This window comes from Paralichthys olivaceus, chromosome 13 (assembly GCF_024713975.1).
Source record: "Paralichthys olivaceus isolate ysfri-2021 chromosome 13, ASM2471397v2, whole genome shotgun sequence".
NCBI classification, from domain to species: domain Eukaryota; kingdom Metazoa; phylum Chordata; class Actinopteri; order Pleuronectiformes; family Paralichthyidae; genus Paralichthys; species Paralichthys olivaceus.
Genome location: NC_091105.1, coordinates 13540216 through 13561887, shown reverse-complemented (window position 1 = coordinate 13561887; position 21672 = coordinate 13540216). Strand labels below are relative to the sequence as shown.

Genomic DNA, 21672 nt, shown 5'->3' with positions numbered 1-21672 from the left:
AATAAGGTTGTGCGATTTCTTTTTTTGTTCACGACTTAAGAAATGTGTGATACCAGCCTGTTCCGAAGAAACATTATCCCCATATAAAACATCAGCAATCTAGAACATCTGCACCTTCTAAAGCATCCAACCTTTCTTCTCCCTTTTGAAAATGTGTCGTCACTGCACTCGAGTCTCTCAACCTCTTCAAATGTCTGATCCTCTGAAAGCTCTAAAATTAAACTTTGAAAGACTCTGTGTTTTGGGTGTATGCGTCAGGTTATCTTCTCCCAAATATAACAGAGATCAAAAAAAGCATTGCATCGCTTGCTTTATAAACTAAAACCATTTTTGCTCTGGTCTTGGAATAGATTTCATCAGTCTTTTGGTGTAGCAGTAGAAAAAGGAGCATTTCTACTATATTTGTGTTTTGAGGCTTCTTTAATAACCCTGCGAGTGGGAACAAAATGTTCACCTTTACTGCTGCTGTGGCTGAGGAAAGCGTCACCACGGAGACTTTTTAAGTTGCAAAGAAAATGCAGTGAGGAAGAGTGGGAATAGATGATATAACTCAGGACTCTTATGGAGCTATCTGCCTCGCGCTCAGCCTCCTGCCTTTTACCTTCAAAGGCTGTTTCACTGCCTTTTGCTCACGAGCAGTGGGGATGAAGTGCATTTGATGTCGACAGCTTTCAGGCTGTGGATGGGCACACGTCTCTTTGCTTACTTTAAGTTATTTATGTAGCAACAGCTAAATCCCCAAGCCAACTGGTTGATCCGCTGATCTGCTACTGCAAAGTCTGATCTTACAAAAAAAGTGTAAGTGTTTTTGATCTTTGGTGTGTGGTATTTCGCTCTCATGTAAACTGAGTGTATAGAATGAAAGTGACAGTAAATCTGATGCTGATTCTGATGCCTGATGATGGATATGAGCCAGGAGCTGCGGCTGCTCTTAAATCTTGAGAGAAACTCTGCTCGGGAGAGTTTTGGAATGTGCTGTGACACCTGTTGTTCTTCTCACTCACATTCCCTTTTATCTGACTGTCCAGTGTGGACATCTTGACTACAAATAAATGATTGGCTGACCAGAAGGAGAGTCTTTGATATCTTGAGGATTATGCACCTTGTCATGTTTGGAGCAAGTCGTGTTTGTCAAGACAGGGAACCAGGGGAGTGACTTTCAAATAGAAGCAGATAAAATATGCATGGTTGCGTAATTCTGGGTGAAATGACCTGCACCAGGCAGGGGCACGGTGCTCTGCTGGAGAGCATTTGAGCACAAGCTGTGGGACTCCGTTTGGCTTCTGCGTGGTTGGTGCTGTACTACACCTGAGCGGAGCTGAGTTAAGTCAGGGCTCCTAGAGACACAAATTAGAAATGAGTTGACAAAACACAAATATATCTGCCTGCTTGCTCTGTGAAGGCAGGATGTGAGGAAAACTCTCCTCATCAAAAAAGGTCCAACCCTTCAGGCAAGCTGTCTGTAGTCGTACCGAATGTAAATGTGTGGTCTGCAGAGCTTAAAGTTGTTATTGCACAAATATCTGAGGAATTAAAGCTTCTACACATCTTTGACTGACAGCTCCACACTCCTTTCGCTTTTAATGCACGCATTGGGATATAATGACATGTTGACCTCTTATTATTCTTATTGGCGCAGTTTTGTAAATTCCCACTGTTCCAACTATTTTCAACCTGACCAGGTCGAATAAACAAATGTCTGGGTCTGTGGAGGCTCAGGGACGATACCAGCTGCTGTTTGACAGAAACATGTAGAGACTTCCAAGGATTTCAGAGACATACAGGAAAACAAGGAGACAGGGAGACAGACGTAACATATAACTCAGCAAGAAATCAATAAACCTGAATGCAATAAGCTTGACAACACAGTCTGCCTGTCTGCTGACATAAGGGTTGATTAAAGATGTAATGTATGACTGGACACCATCAAACAAGAGGCTACAACCATGCTAGTGGCTGGTTAATGGTGAATTGTTCGAAATCAAATTGTTGTTTCTGAACCAAGGGGTCAACCTCAGACTCTTTATAAAGATGGAGAACATGACCGCTCCCCAGAAGTCAAGCCAGAGTTGTGGCTGGCTGCAGTATAGCTCATAAATCCTGCCTCCTCCATATTAGCGGTTGGGACATGGACCAAATTAAACATACAACTCAAATAGATTTCTGTCAAAGACAGTTTCGTCATTCCAGCTAATTCTTATCTAACTGATGTATGCCCAAGTGCAAAATTTCTATAAGTTTGGTTTTAATTTGTTATTTGATGCTATAAAAATCATCATAATTGACAGTTAAGACTGACTCTTGATTGACTTGTATCAGGGAGACCTCGCTACCACAGCTCCACCCTCTCACCACTATTGTGCAGACTCTAGCTGTAAATGTACCAATATGGCAGGATACATATCCAGGATACTTTGGCTTAATTTCTCTATAATGGGATAAGGTTGAGACGCATTATCCATCTTTCAGTCAGTGGACTAAATACAAAACTGATAGACCGTCAGCTGAACATCGTAAATATTACACACAGTAAACATCAGCATGTTACCATTGTCCTTGTGTGTCATATTAGTAAAGCATAACATTTAGCTCTGAACACTTAGCACAGCCTCACAGAACCTCACTGTTTGACCGACAGACCAATGTTACCATATAGCCACATTGTTGGCATGGCTGAAAGACAAAAAAAAATTGTTTTGATTCCTGGTTTTTCTGCATGTTGAAGAGCTTGGGCAAGATACAGAATCCGATTTACCAAATAGGTTTGTGAGTAAGATAAAAAAAAAAGCAGAGTAGGCTTTGTATAGAAAAGCACTGTATTAATATTTAAGTGAATGGGTGAATGTGGCCTTGTAGTGTAAAGGGCTCTGAGTGGTGGGATAAAAGGAGAAAAGTGTTGGATAAATGCAGTCCATTTACCTGTTCGATAATTCTTTGTCAGCCTGTCAGGGTGAAGTCGTCTCTCCAGGTGCAGCTGTTTGATTAGAACCTTAAATCAGACCAGCAAATAAGCAGCAATCTTAATATGAATATGTAAATTATGGCTGCACGATGCCCAAAATGTCATGTCCATTTCAGGTAGTTCTTATCAACACTATTATCATGTGTGATGAGGCTGAAGCCATTCTCATGGAAATTAAGTTCCATTCTCCTCTTGTGCTTGAAATTATTCAATGACCCTTGTTGAGTCTTGAGAGGGTGAATAAATAGAGACAGGGCTGTGTTCAATAGCTGCTGTTCGGGGGAGCAGGAGGAAGGATGTGAAGTCAATAAACCGCTAACGGTTCTGTTATTTAAAAGTCTGTAAAAGTACAAAAGTGATTCAAAAGGACGTCGTTATAAAACTTTGGCCAGAAATTTTGGGTTTCTCTCCTTTTGTTTCACTCTCGGGAAACAGACTTCGACAGTCAGCAGCACACAGAAGATGTCTACAGCAACATCATAATAGTAACAGATTTCCTCAGAAGTTCAGCCAACAATCATTTTTTCTTTATCTGTTCTGACACATCACATTCAAAGGAAACCTTGGGATGTCCTTGTATCTTTTGATTTTCACAGTTCTCCAAGGACAAGAAGAAACTCGATCTAATGGGTTTACAAGGACACAAACAGCACAGTCATTTTCAAACATGCACATCTTGCTGAAATAACAGAGGTAGTACAACTTTGTTTATGGCTCCTTCCTAACATTCAGTTGATGCATCTCGGCAACAAACACTGTGATCTGCTCAGAGGTACCTGGGAAAACACTGTCCCTTGTCGTCCTAATGATATTGTGGAGACCAGCAGGAGAACTGGAGCCAGCGTGAGAGGAGGCAGCCACAGTGTTCATGCTCATTGTTATCTTGGCTGACTAATCTCGCTGCAACGTGATTTCTGGCTAACAACACTCTCAAAAAGGTTCTAATGAGGGGTTTGGTTTGCAGTAAGCCTTTTCCCATTGAACGCTTGACTTCCAACATTAGTGTTTGAAGGAAAACAGGAAGCTTGGAATGCAATTAGCCGCTCTATTGCCTGCTATTAAATCCTGCTTTGGAGTCCTTCATTCACCTGTTTCCATCGCTGTGTTGCAGCAGTGTGGGCCTTCTCTTGATGTAGTATACAAATGTTTACATCCTCAATAACATCTTGTTCATTTATTTCATATATAGGCTATTTTGCTTTTTTATGTTTGTTCTATTTCTATCTGAGACATCTCCCTGTTCATTTTATTCAATGTCATTCAACATTTCTTTCCTGCTGACATTATCCAAATAAAAAATAAAACTTAATCCCTCCTTTCTGTATCATGTCACAGTTTGATGCTGCAACAACCCAGTTTCCCCACGCTCATCATCAAACTTTCATCTTATTATCTAATGTTTAGCACCCTGGGAGGTTCTGTCAATGCACAAACTCGATCATATAGCTCCGCTCTCGGCTCTTCAGAGTGTAACCCAGCGATATGCCAATTCAGTCCTGGGAATTGCTCCCTGCATCACACATTCATTAAGTTTAATCCTCTCCTCCCGCTTTGCACCCTTCATAATCCTGCAGGCTCTCCGACTGAAAGACAGATGACTCTTGAATGAGACCATTTCTTCACAGTTGGAAATTATCTTTAAATTTATTGATGTGAGCCAGTCCTGTTTTGGAGCTGAGCACTTAAGATGGAGACAGAATGGAACCTCTTAAGCACCTGTTGCTGCACTACCTGTTTGTTCACAGGCATTAAGCCAAGTGAAACATTGTCAGGTTATTGTCCAGGCTGAATAATGCCCTGGTCTTTAGACGGCCATCAGAAGCTTCTAACTTGACTGCAATCATCAAGTGACAATCTTACACCGCAATGAGTTGAAGTCTGCTGCACCAGCAGTGAAGGCCTGAAATTTACTCGCTAAAATCTATTAGATTTGTAATACCTTCACCCCCAAGCGCCCTCCTGACTGGTGAAGGTCACTGCCTCCTTTTCAGCTCATTAGCTCAGTTTCAGTCGATCACAGGAGGGAGCCAAGGCTCAATTTCAGCTCTGTTCTTACACCTAGGAATAGTGTTAGCATATACATTCATATCATACCATGTCATACCATCCCCCTGGTATCATCAATGCTACAATGACTCTCCACCATCTCCTATTTTCTTTTTAGAATCATCACCATCATGAAAATTTGCAGGAATCCTGGAAACTGCAACAGTGTCATAATCATAAGAGTGATTTTTAGAAAAGTAAGTTCACACCGTGCATCACCAAGACACTAACATTAAAATAATGTTCTGTGCTTTGGTCGTAGCATCTATTTAGACTTTCACTACAGAGAAGGCTCCCACTTTCTATCATCCTTTTCCAAAGTAGTTTGACATTTTATAAAATACATAAAGGGTTAGTTTAGATCACTCACGAAATGTTAATCCTAGTACTAAGACTGCAAACAGGGAGACAGCGAGACAGTCTAGATATGTCAAATGGGAACAAGTATGCTGTGAACAGGCAGCTTTATATCACAATGATATATGTTCAGTGCTCATTTTCAGTTTGTTTTTTTAATGTTGTTTGATGATATAAAAACAGGTTTTAATGATTGGTTAAGTGCGTGCCCTTATCCCCGATCCCAGACTCTGGCTTTTGTCAATTATTTATTAACTTTAAAGTCTCAGAAATTAGATACAACATATAAAACCTTTACAAACCTTGTGCCTGTAATTTACTAATTTAGCTGAATTACTTCTAACTCTCCAGTTCGGCTGCAACCAGGAGCAGATGCTCATTTTCCAAACTGCTTTTGTGAAACTGCACCCAAAATATCACGTTCATGTGCAGGTGGGAACAAAGCACGAGAAAGTAATTTACCAAAAAAATTACAAATGCAATTCTGTTTTTAAAAGAAAAATCCCTGACAAATCTCAGAGACCAGGTAATTACACATAATTGCAGGGAACCTTTGAACCTCATGTTTGATTTTGTAGCCTCGTCTTGTACAGACAATATAAAGTCAGATTATCAGTTCACTCCCTGCATCTGACTTTTTATTTTCTTAGTAGTATAGTTGACATTCCATATTGATTTTACAGAACTTGTATATCATACTTTGCCCCTCTGCTCTCACCTCTAAATGTATGAAGTAGTCTTTAATTTGTTTAAACCCAACTCAAATGAAGGGTGAACAGTCCAGCAGACTCTGACAGATATAAATGAGCACTCACACAGACACTAACCCACAGACTGAGAGCAGCCCTGCTCTCTCTTTTTACTGTACTGCTTCCATTTAAAAGCAAAGTGTCCTTCTGGGCGACAGACAAACTTATAAACCTATAATGTTCCCTTATTTAGTTGACAAAGCTCTCAGGTGTCTTTCAGTGTCACTGCAGTTTCCACCCACCTCATGTTCACGTCATACAGCGTCCTTGTCAGGTGAATGCTCATGCAAACATCTCAGCATGTATGAGCATCCTCTGGGTGTCACAGTGAGGGTAGCAGACCTCTCTGGTCTCTTCTGCTCTTTCAGGGACAATTCATATAGAGATTGGAGCCACTGTTTCCTTGACAACCACATTTTGCCATCTTCATTTTTTTTCTTTTTTGTCACACTGATCGCTGAGTTTCTCTAACTTGCATCTTTTATTCTCTCTTTTCCAGCTGGCATTAACGCACCTTTCTTTCAATCATTTTCAAATATCGGCTTTTAAACACTCCTGTCATTGCTGTTTTTTTTCTGTTCGTGGCTTCCTCCTCATTTTCCTCTCTCAGTCTTCCTCATAACACTCATTTAGTCCATCCTTCTGTTGCTCAGATGGCCCAGTCAATATTTGTCCCTCTCCATCTTGATTCATATGCACATTTCACTCCGCTCTATTCAGTGGCTCCTGCACAGATGTTGCCACATCGATCTGTTAGCTGCACACACGTTATAATCTACTGTCACTTAGTGGATCACTAAAACGGCCTCATAAACGTTTGAAACATAAAGCTTCTGCCAAGATAAGTACCGTGGACAATTCCAGGATCTTTTGCAAAAGAATGTATAATATCAGCCACTATATCCGCACTTAAAAAAACACAAGCATGGACCATAGACTCTATATTGTAGCAGGTTTCACATTTAAATCTGGGGTGCTAGGTCAAGTTTGAAAAAAATTATAATGATAAAATACAAAACAATAATGGAAGCAATAATAGTCACAAGAACACAGCACTGCACCAACAAAAAGAACACAGCTCAATTCACTTAAATATTTGGATTCCAATCCGTCAATCATCAGATTTCCCCTGTTTTTGTTGTTGTTGCATTAAATAAATAATTAAAACCAAACTAAAATTAAAACCCATTGCACGTACTTATACCTATACACTCTATGGTGTGGCTGATGATTTAAATGACGATGTACCTAAGCTCATGTCTTTGTGAGGTATGGAAAACGGTTGGAGACCTTAACCTCCAGCTTGTACTGATTCCTCTACACTTTGAAAATAAGGCTGGCATCAGTGCAATTTGCAGCTATGAGAATTAAATCCAATTTTATTCTTTTAGCGGGTTTCTTTTTAGCGAGTCACAGCAAGCTGCTGAGGATGATCTGCCACTCCAGTGGTCATGATTATAATTAGATCTGATCTGAGCCTTTTTGCAGTATTACATAAGCCTTTAGCCCCAATCATTTTCTCAGAGGGGGTGGTGTTTTAGTGTTTCTGTTTAAGTAATAACAGTGTTTGTGTATTTTCTTTGCAAGCCTCTTTCTGTCTCTTCGTTTATTCACTTTGGATCTGAGGTTACAAATGCCAGTCATTCCCCTTGAAATGCCTCATTTTTTCAACATCCATGTACCTGAGGAAAGATATTCCAAGCTCTGCCCCCTGATCTTGATCTGCACCAAATAGCTTATATAGCTTCTTTCACCGCCCATTCTGAATCAGGTTTTTTCGGAATCCGTCAAGTAGTTTTTGCAAAATCCTGCTTACTAACAGACAGACACATAAAAAAAAAGATGAAAATGTAAACTCCTTAGAAACAACGACTAACACCAAAATTTTTGAATAATCAATTTCAAACCAAATTTTGAGTGGCTCCCCATGAGCATACTTTACATATAAAAAGCAGACTCTTTAATATTGATTTTTTGCAGTAACATAGATCACATTTGTGTGGGTGAAGGACAAATGCTCTGCCATCGCACATATAATGACACCCCAGTGGATGACAATAGGACATCAGACTTTGACGTACATTTTTTTTGAAAAAGTATTATCTCAGCATTTCCGTATAGAAGGCTGCAGTGTGTCTTTACAATTTGTGTCGCTTTCATTTGATCACAGTTTCTCCTCAAACAGACACAATGAATAGGACACATTAGCCTTACTATAGCCTCACTTCTAACCCTCTCTGCCAGTGTGTGTAACACTTAGAAACATTTTCAATTAGTGCACGCTGCCTCTGTCTCATCATATCGAAACTGCGCTGGCTGCCTCCCCACAGATGGAAATCAGAAAACTAATCAAGTCCCAGACCCAGACAAATTTGTCTTGCGTAACTAATTGTCAAGTGAAGCTGGGGAACCTCTGCCCGTTATTGCAGAATACCACTGTGACAGAAAAAAAGAAAAAAAAACAGCTGACAAAAAAATGTCTTGTGGAAGGAGGTTGAGATTTTTATTCCACTGTCACCACAGAGTGAAGATATCTGTCAGTCACAGCTATCATACCCTCAGGGAGGTCTTCAGTTTTAAATGAGTGGCACTGCAATCAGGGAGAAGTTTACATTATGAATGATTTATTACCTCGCGGATGATTTTATGAAGAAAAAAAAAAGGCACTAAATGGATATGGTAAGCATCAGTAAATTTTCAATCAGAGGCACTGATGCGTTGAGTATTGTCTGTAATGATGAACTGTTACTGTGTCTAATTAATTTCTTATAAACCAGTCAACCAACTCTACATAAATTCTGTATTTTGTAAGATGTTACTTTTGTTTGTAAGTATCTTTCCAGGTATGTATTCACCTCTTCCCCAACTGTAAAGAAGAATATCCCATAAAACATAAACCTGATGCACAAATACCAATATTCCAGCAGAACTCAACTCAGTAGTTTACTCACTGCTCATGTAAAAGTTGCTCTCTCCAGCCAACCTTTCTCTGTCCAGTTAGGGGCTGAAACCTGTTTTCTATTTAAGTTATTATTTATTAAAAAAGAAAATGGCTAAATATTTAACCCAACATATCCTAGACGGGAAAGGTACATCCTCCCCCACATCTTCTGACTAAAATACACTACCTTCACTGACCATCCATCACCAAATAATAATTTTCTGACAATCCCTATAGATGTGACATCATACCAACAGTGTGTTTCTTACGAGTACGATTTAAAGACCACTCTGATATGAAACTGTCTTTTGGTAACATTTATTTGACTTTTTAGTCAGAGTGCCATCCACAAACATGGAGGAGGCAGGGTTTATGACCTATACTGCAGCCAGCCACTAGGTGGCAATCAAGATGCTTTGCTTCACTTTTGGAGGTCATGTCATCCATCTTTAAATACAGTCATACATACTGAATGTATGTTCAGATTTTGTGCTATACAAATTAAATAGAATAAAAAATGAGAAATTGAAAAAAAATTTTAGTAAATTAAATATTTAAATTGTTGTGTTCTGCATATGACAGTGTAAGCACACAGCAAGACATGTGTGACTTGTCAACACGTACCCACACATAATTCGCCATTACATTCCAGCTTTCAGATGTAAAGAAAAAAAAAACCTACAACAACATGCTGTTTCAAAAGCTTTGTTCTTGTTTATCTCTGTGAGCCTCTGCCACCACGGTTAATGGCTGTGCTCTTCTGACAGTGCCCACACACGCACGCACGCACATGCATGCGCACGCACACACACACACACACACACACACACACACACACACACACACACACACACACACACACACACACACACACACAGGTATGCGTGAACACTTCTTCCAGACTGTAAACATTTAAAGATGTAGTTTAAACTCTGAATATGAAACTGTAGAATGACATTATCTTATTTCATTACAGGAATTGTTTCAAACGCCATGTTATGAGAAGTCTAAGAAGTGCTGCTGGCACACCATCTCCTACACGGGACAGGTGAGTAAGACCCACTGTAGTTTCCAGTCTGCATCAAAATGAAGTCACTAAAATAAACTGTGTCCTTTATTTATACAAAAAAACAAAGATTTACACATAAAGACGTTTGGCCTATTGTCTGTTGTGCAGACTGCAGTTATGACTCAGCTGCTGAAAGTTCAGGAGAACAATCAGCTCCCGTCATCAAAGTCTGGTGAAGACATGATGAACCTGATCGAGGAGGAGAGCAAAACGTCTCTGAGAGTGCAGTAAGTTATTAACACACACCCATTCCAGTATTACATTTTGTATCTGTATCTGATCTGCAGTGTTCACATTGTCAGTATATCAGTGTGGCAACACAGGTCTGGTCTACAAACAAACCACAAGAAACTATTATGTACAATTGCAGTCGTTGACCCATAAAGTGTACATTTGTTTCTGCACGCACACACACACACACACACACACACACACACACACACACACACACACACACACACACACACACACACACACACACACACACACACACACACACACACACACACCATAAAAAGACAGCCTGTTAGTTTTGACATATAATACAGTGAAAAAATGAATCACTTTGCTGCTGCACTGTCGCTCAGAGCTGTTAAGGAAAGGGACCCTGATGTGCTCCACTCTTTTCCCTGTAATGACTCTTTTTCGCTGATCACACTGAGATATGTTATGTGCATTCATGTGGAATGTGAACAGTAAATAATGCAGACGCCCTGAGCCTAGAGGATTACTGCACAGACAATGGACCACTGAAGAAAGCCTGTAGACACTTTTCCTTCCTGTGGTCAGATATAATGTTATCTTTTCTTGGTGTCACAATGACACTTGGGTCGTCTGCTCAGTGTCCTGCAAGCCTCACTATCGATGCATTTGTAGAAAGTAATAAGTGCTCTTGCCTGTTTACAAGACAGAAGTTAGCACAAGTTCACACCTGCAGGTTGAGAAGGTCAGGCTGATTATTCTATATGTGGCTTGATGTGTGGTTGATAACGATGCAGTGTGACAGAGAGCAGAAGCTCATCAGCTGCAGACAGTTAAAATGAAGCTGCAGCGTGGACATGTTGTTGCCCCCCTCAGACAATGAGAGGCACAAAGATGACACAAACTCTGAAACAGTACAAAGCCTTGGTTAATGGGTTTTCTTACACTTTCTCTGTGATCTAAAGACATCTTTGCAGACTGATACCTGCAAAGCAGAGAAATGAAATATCAAGATATACTACCTTTTTCTTATAGCAGACATGAAACACATTAGTGGTAGCATATAAAATACAAGACGACTGCGAGTGCAACAAGTACGACAATTCAATCGATTGAAGGCGCCAGGGCAGCCTATTAAAATGATTAATTGACATTGAATCAATCATCAGCAGCCGTCTTGTCCTGTGTCATCATTAAACATGCATCTTCATCATCACTCCATCTTTATGCAAAATCCCAACATCAAGCCCACTTTAAAGTGTTTATACTCGGTTTTCCCTGCCACGAACATGATGTGTTCAGAGAGGCAGCGTAATGCTTCCCAAGGTTTCCATTGGGCTGAAGAGTGATGCGAGTAATCATGCCGAGCCCGTACAGATTAATCATAAGCGATCCTCCCTGAGGGGAGTGGAGGAAACATAAACACAACAACAACAGCCGCGTTTTGTTTGTGTCGGCTACCGTACGTCCAGGCACATCTCTCCCTCTTTTATGACACATTACCACCGCATCTCAAAATTGTGAAAAACGAGAGACGTGGCTCATCATATACACTCAGCCTGCACAGAGCATTACACAGAGCACCTACCCAGCACTCATACATTACAGAATTTTTAGTCCCCTTCATCAGAGGGGATGGAGAGCCAGCTTGTGTAACCCTGCACATCACCATGGTGCCTGCAGCAGAGGCAGGTGTCATACAGCTGTAACAGATATTAAACTTGGTCAATTTACTTCCTGAAGTGTTTTGTTAGTCATTTCACACCAGGAGGGGTGAGCTGTTCTTGGGCTATTCTTGCTGTGATTGAGTGGTATGATCAGAGCTGTGTAGGTACATTGTACAGGCTAAGGTAACTGTCCAGACAAGAATTTACTGCCAACTCCTCAGGATGTGTGGTGGTCTGAATTAAATGAAACATATGTGAAGGGAGGTGTCAGTCTCATGACCCCCCCACTCTGCTGCGTCCCTGCCACATGTTATACAGTCCCTTACATATTCACCAGAGACTGTTGTTTGGTGAAAAAAAAAACTTTCAGACTTTCCGTAATAGAAAGAATTATTGCACTTACATAACCACATGTTACACTCTGACCTTTTGAAGATATTTCCTTTGCTTCTATTTCTCTGCCACGGTTTGATCTCATCTTTAAAATAATCTAAAGGACTGAAATGACACTGCTACTATATTCTTTATTATGTTCCAGCAGTACACTTGTCCTTCATAACCACAAACCGTTGGCGTTTTTCCATCCTTGATTCTTTCAAAACAAGACTAACAGGATCTCAAATGTCATTAGGTCCATGGAATCATTGTTATTGCTACAGAATTTTGTATTAATTTATATAGAATTTTTTTGTGTATGTGAAAAATTTGGAAAAGTCAGAGGATCACCTTAGTGAGTAGGATTCCTCCTCTTTAAGTTTAATCCTATCATCGGCGGTCAGCCTCAGAGGAAAGGTCAGAGGATCACCACAACCACCAGGATCTATCCTCTGGGGACCATTACTATTTGTATGAAATTCAATAGGAATCCATTTGACAGGTGTTGAGATATTTCAGTCTGGACAAAAGCGATGGAACAGCTGAACAACCAACAGACTCATATTGCCGTTCATAGAGTCATAATCTGCCTGTGCCACTGCTACTCAGCATCATTTTGACGGTTATGCTCACTAGTAACCCCTGGTGTTGAAGGAGAAATGAGCTCGCTAAACTCCCAAAACGAGCCTGATAATTTTAATTACTGCTCTTCACGTTAGTAGGACGCACATGATCTATCTTTAGAAGGAACAGTAAAGAGGGAGGCTTCTGAGCTTTTGTTTGCCAAGCTGCCTCCATTCTTCTCAATGTCCCTGCTTTGTGTGGCGCTGATGGTGGTTGGTTAAAGGCAGATTTTGTAAAGGTCACTTTGCAGAGTGCATTAAGACGAGTACAGTCATGAACACTAAATGCGGCCACGGGAGGGTTTCAATCTGTCTTGCGTTCAAATAAACACTCACCCCCTGAGAGATGCTCTCAAACATGTTGCAGACAAGTAAGTGCAGGCGCCACAGTTTCAGCAAACACATGATCCCATGCAGCTGCTTGTTCCTAATGATTTCTGATGTTCGCACTAATGGGTCGGAGAGAAAGAAAGACAGAGAAACAAGAGCTTTGATGAAAATTTAAAAAGGCACACCTGCTCTGCTTTAGAGTTTGTGTAATCAAGGATTTACATGACATGGTGGGTGTGAACTGAGAAGGTCAAGCAGTGAATAATATTGGAAATAATAATTAAATGCTTCAACCCATTCAAAAAAACAGAAGTGGTGTTTCATTGAATTGTAACAGTGAATCTTTCTTATGCAGGCTTGATAAGAATCAATCTTTGCGAGGAGAGCTGTGGCCAAATATAAACAGCATTGATTAAATAGCATCCCACACGATAAACAGGGTTCTCAAATGAAGGAGCCTGCATGTCTGTGTGCCGGCATCAATGTGTTTTCTCATGCAGATGTAATCAATACCAACACAATTACTCGGACAGCAAATATAAAGGGTGACATGACAAATCGTATAGGATTCACTTCAGGATTCATACACTCGGCTGTGAGCCGTCAACCCCCGACTTAACCCTCAAACTGGCAGGAGGTGAAAGTTAGTTGTAAAAGATCATTGAATGTTACTCTGTTTGTACCAGAAGAAAACTTTTCTACATCATATACATATTGAATACATGAACATTTAGGATTAAAATGATACATCACACATACTCGTTTTTAAATTGCTGATTGAATTGTATAGGCCTATGACAACCAAATCAATGTAAAACGTATATTCATTGATTTAGATCTAAAAAGTAACATAACATATATTATCACTATTGTACTGTTGAAATGTATCAAAGCCTATATTTAACAACTGTTTTGTGGTGAATATTAACATTAACAAAATCCTTTAGACCATATTTCCGTTATCAGCAAATTAAGTTGTCATAATAGGTTCAATTGTTTTATGTAATAGATGTTTTGTATTAAGAACTGTGATTAATATTCCATTAGCTGGTCACCATATCGTGCATTAATGGCTGATTTCTGATTAGGATGACATAACAATGACAAATAACATGAATCAAGTCATGTGACCTGTCCAAGACGTTTGATAAATGATAACTTAATGGCCAAAAATCTTCATTCACGCCTCCCAGAGGACGTTTGAAAAGGTTTGCATCAGCTCCTGCACGTTTGGATGGAATTTTTCATTACTGGCTGGCAAGAGCATCTCTCCTGTGTCTCAGTGAGGTAATTTCATGGAGGTGGCTGGCTCCTGATAACAGTCAGCTGTCTATTGGAGCTGTGCTTACACAGGCCACAGGCCATGGGGAGTGGGAGCGGAGGTACCTCAAGGGCGAACGGGCAGAGGAATGGCTCGATGCCTGCAGGCGAGTTTAATTGAGCTGTAAAGATACAACCAGGAGAGATCCTTGGACTCTTTGGGTCTGATTGACATTGATGAGGAGTTGGGTAGCAGGTGGAGCAAGAGCCTGTTCCTATTTTCTTGAATCCAGGCCAATGATGAGAATAAAAAACACAGAGGAAGTGGTGAAGCATTGTTCTGTGCTACATCTTAATTAAAGCACGTTGACAAATGGTTTCCCTTTAGGGGGGAGTGTACAGGAAAACGGTCTCTACACATCCTCCATTGCGCGCCACTGCGCTTTGCCGAAGGGAGCGAGCGGCAGAGCGCACATAAACACGCACGCAGAGAGAGAGAGGGAGTGAGAGAGAGAGAGAGAGAGAGAGAGAGAGAGAGAGAGAGAGAGAGAGAGAGAGCAAACGGCTGGTCGCCTCATCTCTCTCAACATTACTTCCAGTTTCCTTGCGCTCTCGTGCGCCTGCTTTGGAAATCTCTGACTTCCCACTCTAAAATCTCACTTATTTTTTGTAGAGAAATCAAATAATGGAGTTCCCCACCCTTCTCCCCGACGACCTGGGGGATTTCAGCGAGCGCTACTCGGTGTCAGTAACTCCAATCAATGTCACATTCTCCGAGGAGGTGCTGCTGCTGCCGGCCAGGAGCAACCGGACCAACGAGGCTGCAGCCAGGGCCACTTCAAGTCTCATCATCGCCGTGTGCATCACGGCTCTGTACTCTCTCATCTGTGTGGTGGGACTGCTGGGAAACGTGCTCGTAATGTACGGGGTGGTCAGGTAAGAGACAGGAGAACCACTAAGAAACATAAACTAATTCGAATAAATAAGAGACAAGTTATTTACATTGTCAAGTAGGATTTGCTGCTGGAAACATGCTGATCAGGGAAAACTGGCACAAATTGAACAGCATTTGGTGCAGGAGAGAAATACTCTACCTCACCTATAAGTACCCTACAAACTCACTTCTGGAAAAAACGTTATACAATACAACTACACGTCTATAAATACAAATGTTATGATTGTCCTTATAATTGGTCACCATAGTTCCAGTGCGTCTGAGAGCCACTCTCCAACACACCCACACGCACCCACACGCAAACACACACGACCCCCCCCCCCCCCACACACACACACACACACACACGCGCACGCACACACCTCCTACACATTTGAGAGGAGGGCGGTGCAGCTCTCCAGCTTGAAATTAGCCTCCTTCATTGCACCTGTCAGGAATGATGTAGTAAACTCAGATGATGAACTTGTATTACAAAAAGATGGCATGAACAAATTAATCATGTGTAAATATATTGATGATTTGTGTCTTGACGGTTTGATGCTGATAAATCAGTAGTGAGGAAACGGTTGAACCTCAACTGTCATCATCACCCTGAGCTGCCTCTTTAATTCCTGGATTGATGCGTTTAAGAATAATTTCCCAACAATCAAACAGTAAGTGAATATAAAAAGACATTATGGCCTCACTCTTGCCTGGTAAAGATCCGTGCATGGCGTGTAATAATCTCTTCATGTGGAGGATTAGGAGAAACTATAAAAACATCCCTTTGTCTTTCCTCATCCTTTTAACAGCCTGTTGCTGCAGTTTAATTAAATGTGTCCGACCACTGTGCATGGATGTGGAGGAAACCATCTTCAAACAGACAGACAACTGTTCAGCTGGCATTCAGACAAGGCTGGATGCAAAAGGGAAAAAAAAATTCAGTGAATCTGGAATTAAGGAGGGGTTTTGTAGGATTTTTTAGTTGGAATTGATTCATTAGATATAAGTGCAGTTTAATGGAGGCTTACAGCCACTTTGGCAGAGGATAGGAACCCTCACGCATTCAGTGTAGTGCAATAAAAACATTAATCATCTAAAAAGCTCTTTCAATCTCAATATCATATCATGGGGAAATGGTGAATAATTGGTTTGAGACGGGAAACTGATTAGATCAAATAATAAATTGGCTTCTAACCTTGAAATAGCTTCGTGAAACTCAAGGCTTCTTCTTTGGCACACAGCAGCCAGCAGACCTTGAAATAAACTCAGTTCCCTCCAACTATCAACAGCTCTAGTCAAATGTGAGAAAGAATCAATCAGAAAAGCCCAGTTCAGTTGTTTTCTCTTCCAAAAAAACAGGTACACCAAAATGAAGACAGCTACCAACATCTACATCTTCAACCTGGCTCTCGCCGATGCCCTTGCCACCAGCACACTCCCCTTCCAAAGCGCCAAGTACCTGATGAGCACTTGGCCCTTCGGGGAGCTGCTGTGCAAAGTGGTCATCGCCATCGACTACTACAACATGTTCACCAGCATCTTCACACTCACCATGATGAGCGTGGACCGCTACATTGCTGTTTGTCATCCGGTGAGGGCCCTAGACTTCCGCACGCCCGCCAAGGCCAAGCTTATCAACGTCTGCATCTGGATCCTCTCCTCCGCCGTCGGAGTACCTGTGATGATCGCTGCTGTTACCAAGGTGACGGATAAAGGTGAGGGGCTTTTACTGTGGCAGGACTGTCAATAGTGTATAAAAACTTCACTTCTCCCAACAGGGTTTTTGGCACCTACGTTTTCAATCAGTAACAGAGAAAACATTTGAGCTTGAATTAGCTTCTCCACATGGCTCTCTATTAAACCTCTAACTGTTTAAATCCTCAGGAACCACCGCCTGCACAATCAGATTTCCCAAACCTGAGTGGTACTGGGACACAGTGATGAAAATATGTGTGTTCATCTTCGCCTTCATCGTACCCGTCATGGTCATCACCATCTGCTACGGTCTAATGATCCTTCGGCTCAAGAGCGTCCGCATCCTCTCCGGTTCCAAAGAGAAAGACAGGAACCTGCGGCGGATCACCCGCATGGTCCTGGTGGTCGTGGCAGCCTTCATCATCTGCTGGACCCCCATCCACATCTTCATCATTGTCAAGACAATGGTGGATATTGACCACAAGAACCTCCTGGTAGTGGCCAGCTGGCACTTGTGCATTGCTCTGGGCTACACCAACAGCAGTCTCAACCCTGTGCTGTACGCCTTCTTGGACGAAAACTTCAAAAGGTGCTTCAGGGACTTCTGCTTGCCCTATCGCACACGCCTGGAGCAGAGCAGCTTCTCCAGAGCGCGCAACAGCACACGGGAGCCTGCCTCCGTTTGTGCCCCTGCAGTGACAGAGAGACCGGTGGCCTGACTAGGCATGGGTCAGAGGGCAAGGGGGACAGATCATGACGACCTCCACACTGAGGTCACACAGATTTCCACTACAGGAGTATGAGCCTGCAGATATGTACACAGCAGGCATGAAGACAAATTATTGATTGCGTGTTTGAATTCATGTAATGAAATGCCCGTGTCCAACATGCATTCATGAGACATAAACCCTAATGGATTGTCTTTCAGGACGATCACAAACGTGTGTGCCTGCACATAAGGAAATGGATATGAATGTAAATACAATCTAAGAGTGTATAGAAAGCACACACATGCACACACACACACAGTATTTGGAGTTATACGTTTTTTTACTAATTTTGCTTTACTTTGTTCAAATAATGAATTAATAGAAGAAGGTGGATTCCCAATGGTGACACCGCAGAGTGCGAACAGCTGAGTTTCCCTCCAGTACCTCACCACCTCCCATTACAACTGTGTTGGAGAACCTACAGAGACCATCAGCCAACATAAGTACATGGAAGACCCTCTTTGGAGCCAGTGTTAGTTTGTCCATTCTGGGCCACTGTAGAAACAGGGCAGTGCCAACTCCGTGGTCTCACTCAACCATAACAAAAAGACGATTCTAATTTTAATTAATTATACACTAATTAACTTTAGCTTTAACATTGTGTGTAGGTCTTCATCCATGTTAGGTGAACAATGAAGGGCTCGTAGAGTACACAGTCCCACTATGATCAGATTGCACAGGGAGGACATTGATCTTAAACACACAGTCGAGGCCACCTGAGTCTGTTTATAGCCAAACAGTGGCCTGTGATTGGTTGAGTCAGTCACCTGACCTCAGCCCCACAGATCATGTTTTTCACTCGATGGAAACCTGAATGACTGAGTGAACATCCCTGTCGCAGCAGGAGGTGAGAATGGCTGCAGTATAGGACTGGCAGAGCATCAGCACCAGAATTACGGCTAAATAAATAAGTTAGTAGTTACTTAGCTGGTAAAATTGTTTTTATTCCCTGAAGTAGGCGGACTGGAGGATGCAGTGGGTTTTTAGAGCCTTTTTGAAACCATCTAATGGCTGAAAACTACATCACTTGAGGTGAGAATTTACCGAAAGATTGAAGTATCAGGCCCCCAAAAAACAAATCAATGCACTTAAAGACACTATAATGCTCCACAGATCAGAGTCTAGAGATAATACGGGTTTATTATTACAAGCAGCTTTTTTCACCATTGTTGAATCCATATAAAATGCTTTTATATCAGCTTTAAAGTTGAATTTGATTTGGGACTTCAACCTCAAAGTGTTTAATTTCTCATCCAGTGCACTGTAGAGTACAGAGGCAACACAATGAAATATGCATCTCTGTCCTAATTCTTTCTGGCTGCATATTGTGACTGGTACAGACAAAGGGCGTGCACATATTACAGATCTGTCTGTGAGGTCAAATTCTATATGAATACTCTATATGAAATTTTGCTGCATCGTTAAAGATGCTTGTAAAATAAAACATAAAATCAAAATACAGTAGTCATGATTAAGCAGTTTGACTGGGACCTCCAGTGTATATTCACTATTAACTCTGGGGTTCAGCTGACTCACCATTTCACTTCTCTAGCAGTTTGGTTGCTCCGTTTGTTCGTTTTTGTACAATCAAACATTCAAATGAAAGAAAAACAGACACAGTAGTTTCAACTTATGGTGACATGACTGAATGACCCCAAATTGCCATGGAGATAAGTTGCATTAATATTCATGTCAACTGGTAATTTTCCTCTGATGATTGTTGGACACTTTTGTGGACATTTATTTGCACATTTTATGAGATCAGTCATAGGATGGCAGTGATGTCGCCCCTTCAGAGATGCAGGTTCATTTAAAAAGGGTAGAGCTCTACAGTATATACTGTATCTAGTATAATATTGTTATGTAACAGCATATTAAGTGGTAATGTGTTTTTTACGTGTGCTTAAGCTGTTTTATCTTTAAGCTTCACTTGTAATTAATTAGTAGAGTCGAATGTTATTTAACTATGTATTTTCATGAAGTGCTATTCATATTAGTAAAAGCATTCATAATTTTCAAAACAAATGAATAGTTCCTGTCTGGACTGTGTCTGACCTTTTGTTTACAATTATCCCTGTAAATACATTATTTATAAATGTTTTTCTGCTGAATGGAAATCTGTACCGTAATGCCTTATTCAGCTTTCTGTTTGGTTCTCTTTGCAAAAAAAGTGAATTGTTTTGTAGAGAAAAGTGCTTCTTGATAAATTTGTAATTTTTGTTGTGGTTGCAGCAAATACAGTATACAAAAAGTATCTTATTGTATAGATGTAACTGCTTTTTGTCCCTTTTGGAGCATAAATTGTATCTTTAAATTGCTTTGATCTTGAAATACTACAACCTGTCGGTAACTCTGTTCTGAAACAAACGATTTGTTTGCTGTGATCGTTCTTACAGGTGCTGTAATAATTACCCTCATGCTCTGTAAGTGAGGCCTCATGGGAGTTACACATGTAATTAGTTGGTATGATGACACATGGATTACAGATTGGTAACATTGACACGGCTCAGCGGCCTTTGACCTGGAAACCCCTGGTGGTTGCAGAACGCTGGGGGTGACAGAGGTTAATGAAATGCATCTAAAATGAGTGTGTAAATATGAGTGGACAAATGAAAGCACAGCATAAAATAAGTCAGGGATGATGTTAGGGTTTCTAGACAACAGTTACCCTGCATGGAGGTGTAACTCATTTAACAATATAGAAATCAATTGATAAGGCTGGTGATATGTATATATTCATTATTTCAAGACATCCTGATAATAATGAAAATAAAAACTTGGATTTATATAGTGCCTTTGAAGAGAGCCAAGGTGGCTTATATTGAGACGGAAACACAGTATATATTGAATTTAAAAATAAACAGTACATCCTATAGGGGCTGCTTTATTTGTAGCAGTGGATTTGGTGGCACAGTGTGAGAGGGATCCACTGAAAAAAACTATTGCTTCTTGATTATAAAGTACAAAGCGTATCTCACTAATGTGTTTCTCATGCAAATGGACAGAGGGGTACATTCATAAACTTTATATAAAAACAGGTACATTATATCAGACTTTAGCCACACCCACCCACCCACAAACACAATAAGCTTTTTTCTATCCACACTAAGTTAAATGCATATCACCAGCCTTGTCCTCAAAATCACGCAGGCACACACCCCCTGACTAAACACAAAACCAGACTTCACTCAGTTTTTTAAACTCACCTTGGAGAAAAAAAACTAAAAAACATTGTATTATCTTTTTTGAAGGAATGATTTTTCATTGAATCAGGATTGTGCACACTTGGGTTGCATTAGAGTGCCAGTCGAGTGCAGTCAGGATCGGTCGATACCCATTGTGACATTATTTTAGATGGAGTTAACACTTGGATGAAACATTCTTAATGTCAATGCCAATGCGGGCTCACATGCAAACACCTCAGAAACTCCTTATATTAGACATTGCAAAGCTATCGTCAGGCAGGAGCAGACAGAAAGTGCCATTTGTGATGGTAAGGGGTTTGGCTTCTGTGTGTGTGAGATCTGTAGATTTACTCTATGCTACAGAGCAAAGCTGTAGCATGAGCTCGATGAAATATACATGCCTACATGTTCGCTGTGTAAAAGACAAATGAAAAAGCAACAAAATGAATAATTTAGTCAAACATGAGCTGGCTCCTGACTCAACTAAACGGCTTTCTGGTCTTTT

The 21672-nt window shown here is 40.9% G+C and overlaps 1 protein-coding gene across 2 annotated transcripts; it reads left to right on the top strand.

The window, feature by feature from the left end:
- Positions 1-10231: 10231 nt before the first annotated feature.
- Positions 10232-20855, top strand: oprd1b (opioid receptor, delta 1b). 2 transcript variants are annotated; one of them, XM_069537706.1, is made up of 4 exons: positions 10232-10351; positions 15254-15516; positions 16877-17232; positions 17402-20855. In XM_069537706.1, exons 2-4 carry the CDS (start codon positions 15266-15268, stop codon positions 17929-17931), a joined length of 1137 nt encoding a protein of 378 aa, XP_069393807.1. In that variant the 5' UTR covers positions 10232-10351; positions 15254-15265; the 3' UTR covers positions 17932-20855. The 2 variants fall into 2 exon arrangements, with proteins under 2 accessions (XP_069393807.1, XP_069393806.1); XM_069537705.1 differs by lacking the exon at positions 10232-10351 and having other exon boundaries at positions 15063-15516.
- The last annotated feature ends 817 nt before the right edge of the window (positions 20856-21672 follow it).

Coding starts and splice junctions, on each gene's coding strand:
- oprd1b (XM_069537706.1), top strand. CDS start 15,266: ATGGAGTTCCCCACCCTTCTCCCCGACGACCTGGGGGATTTCAGCGAG. Junction 15,517..16,876: donor GTAATGTACGGGGTGGTCAG/GTAAGAGACAGG, acceptor CCAAAAAAACAG/GTACACCAAAATGAAGACAG. Junction 17,233..17,401: donor TACCAAGGTGACGGATAAAG/GTGAGGGGCTTT, acceptor TTAAATCCTCAG/GAACCACCGCCTGCACAATC.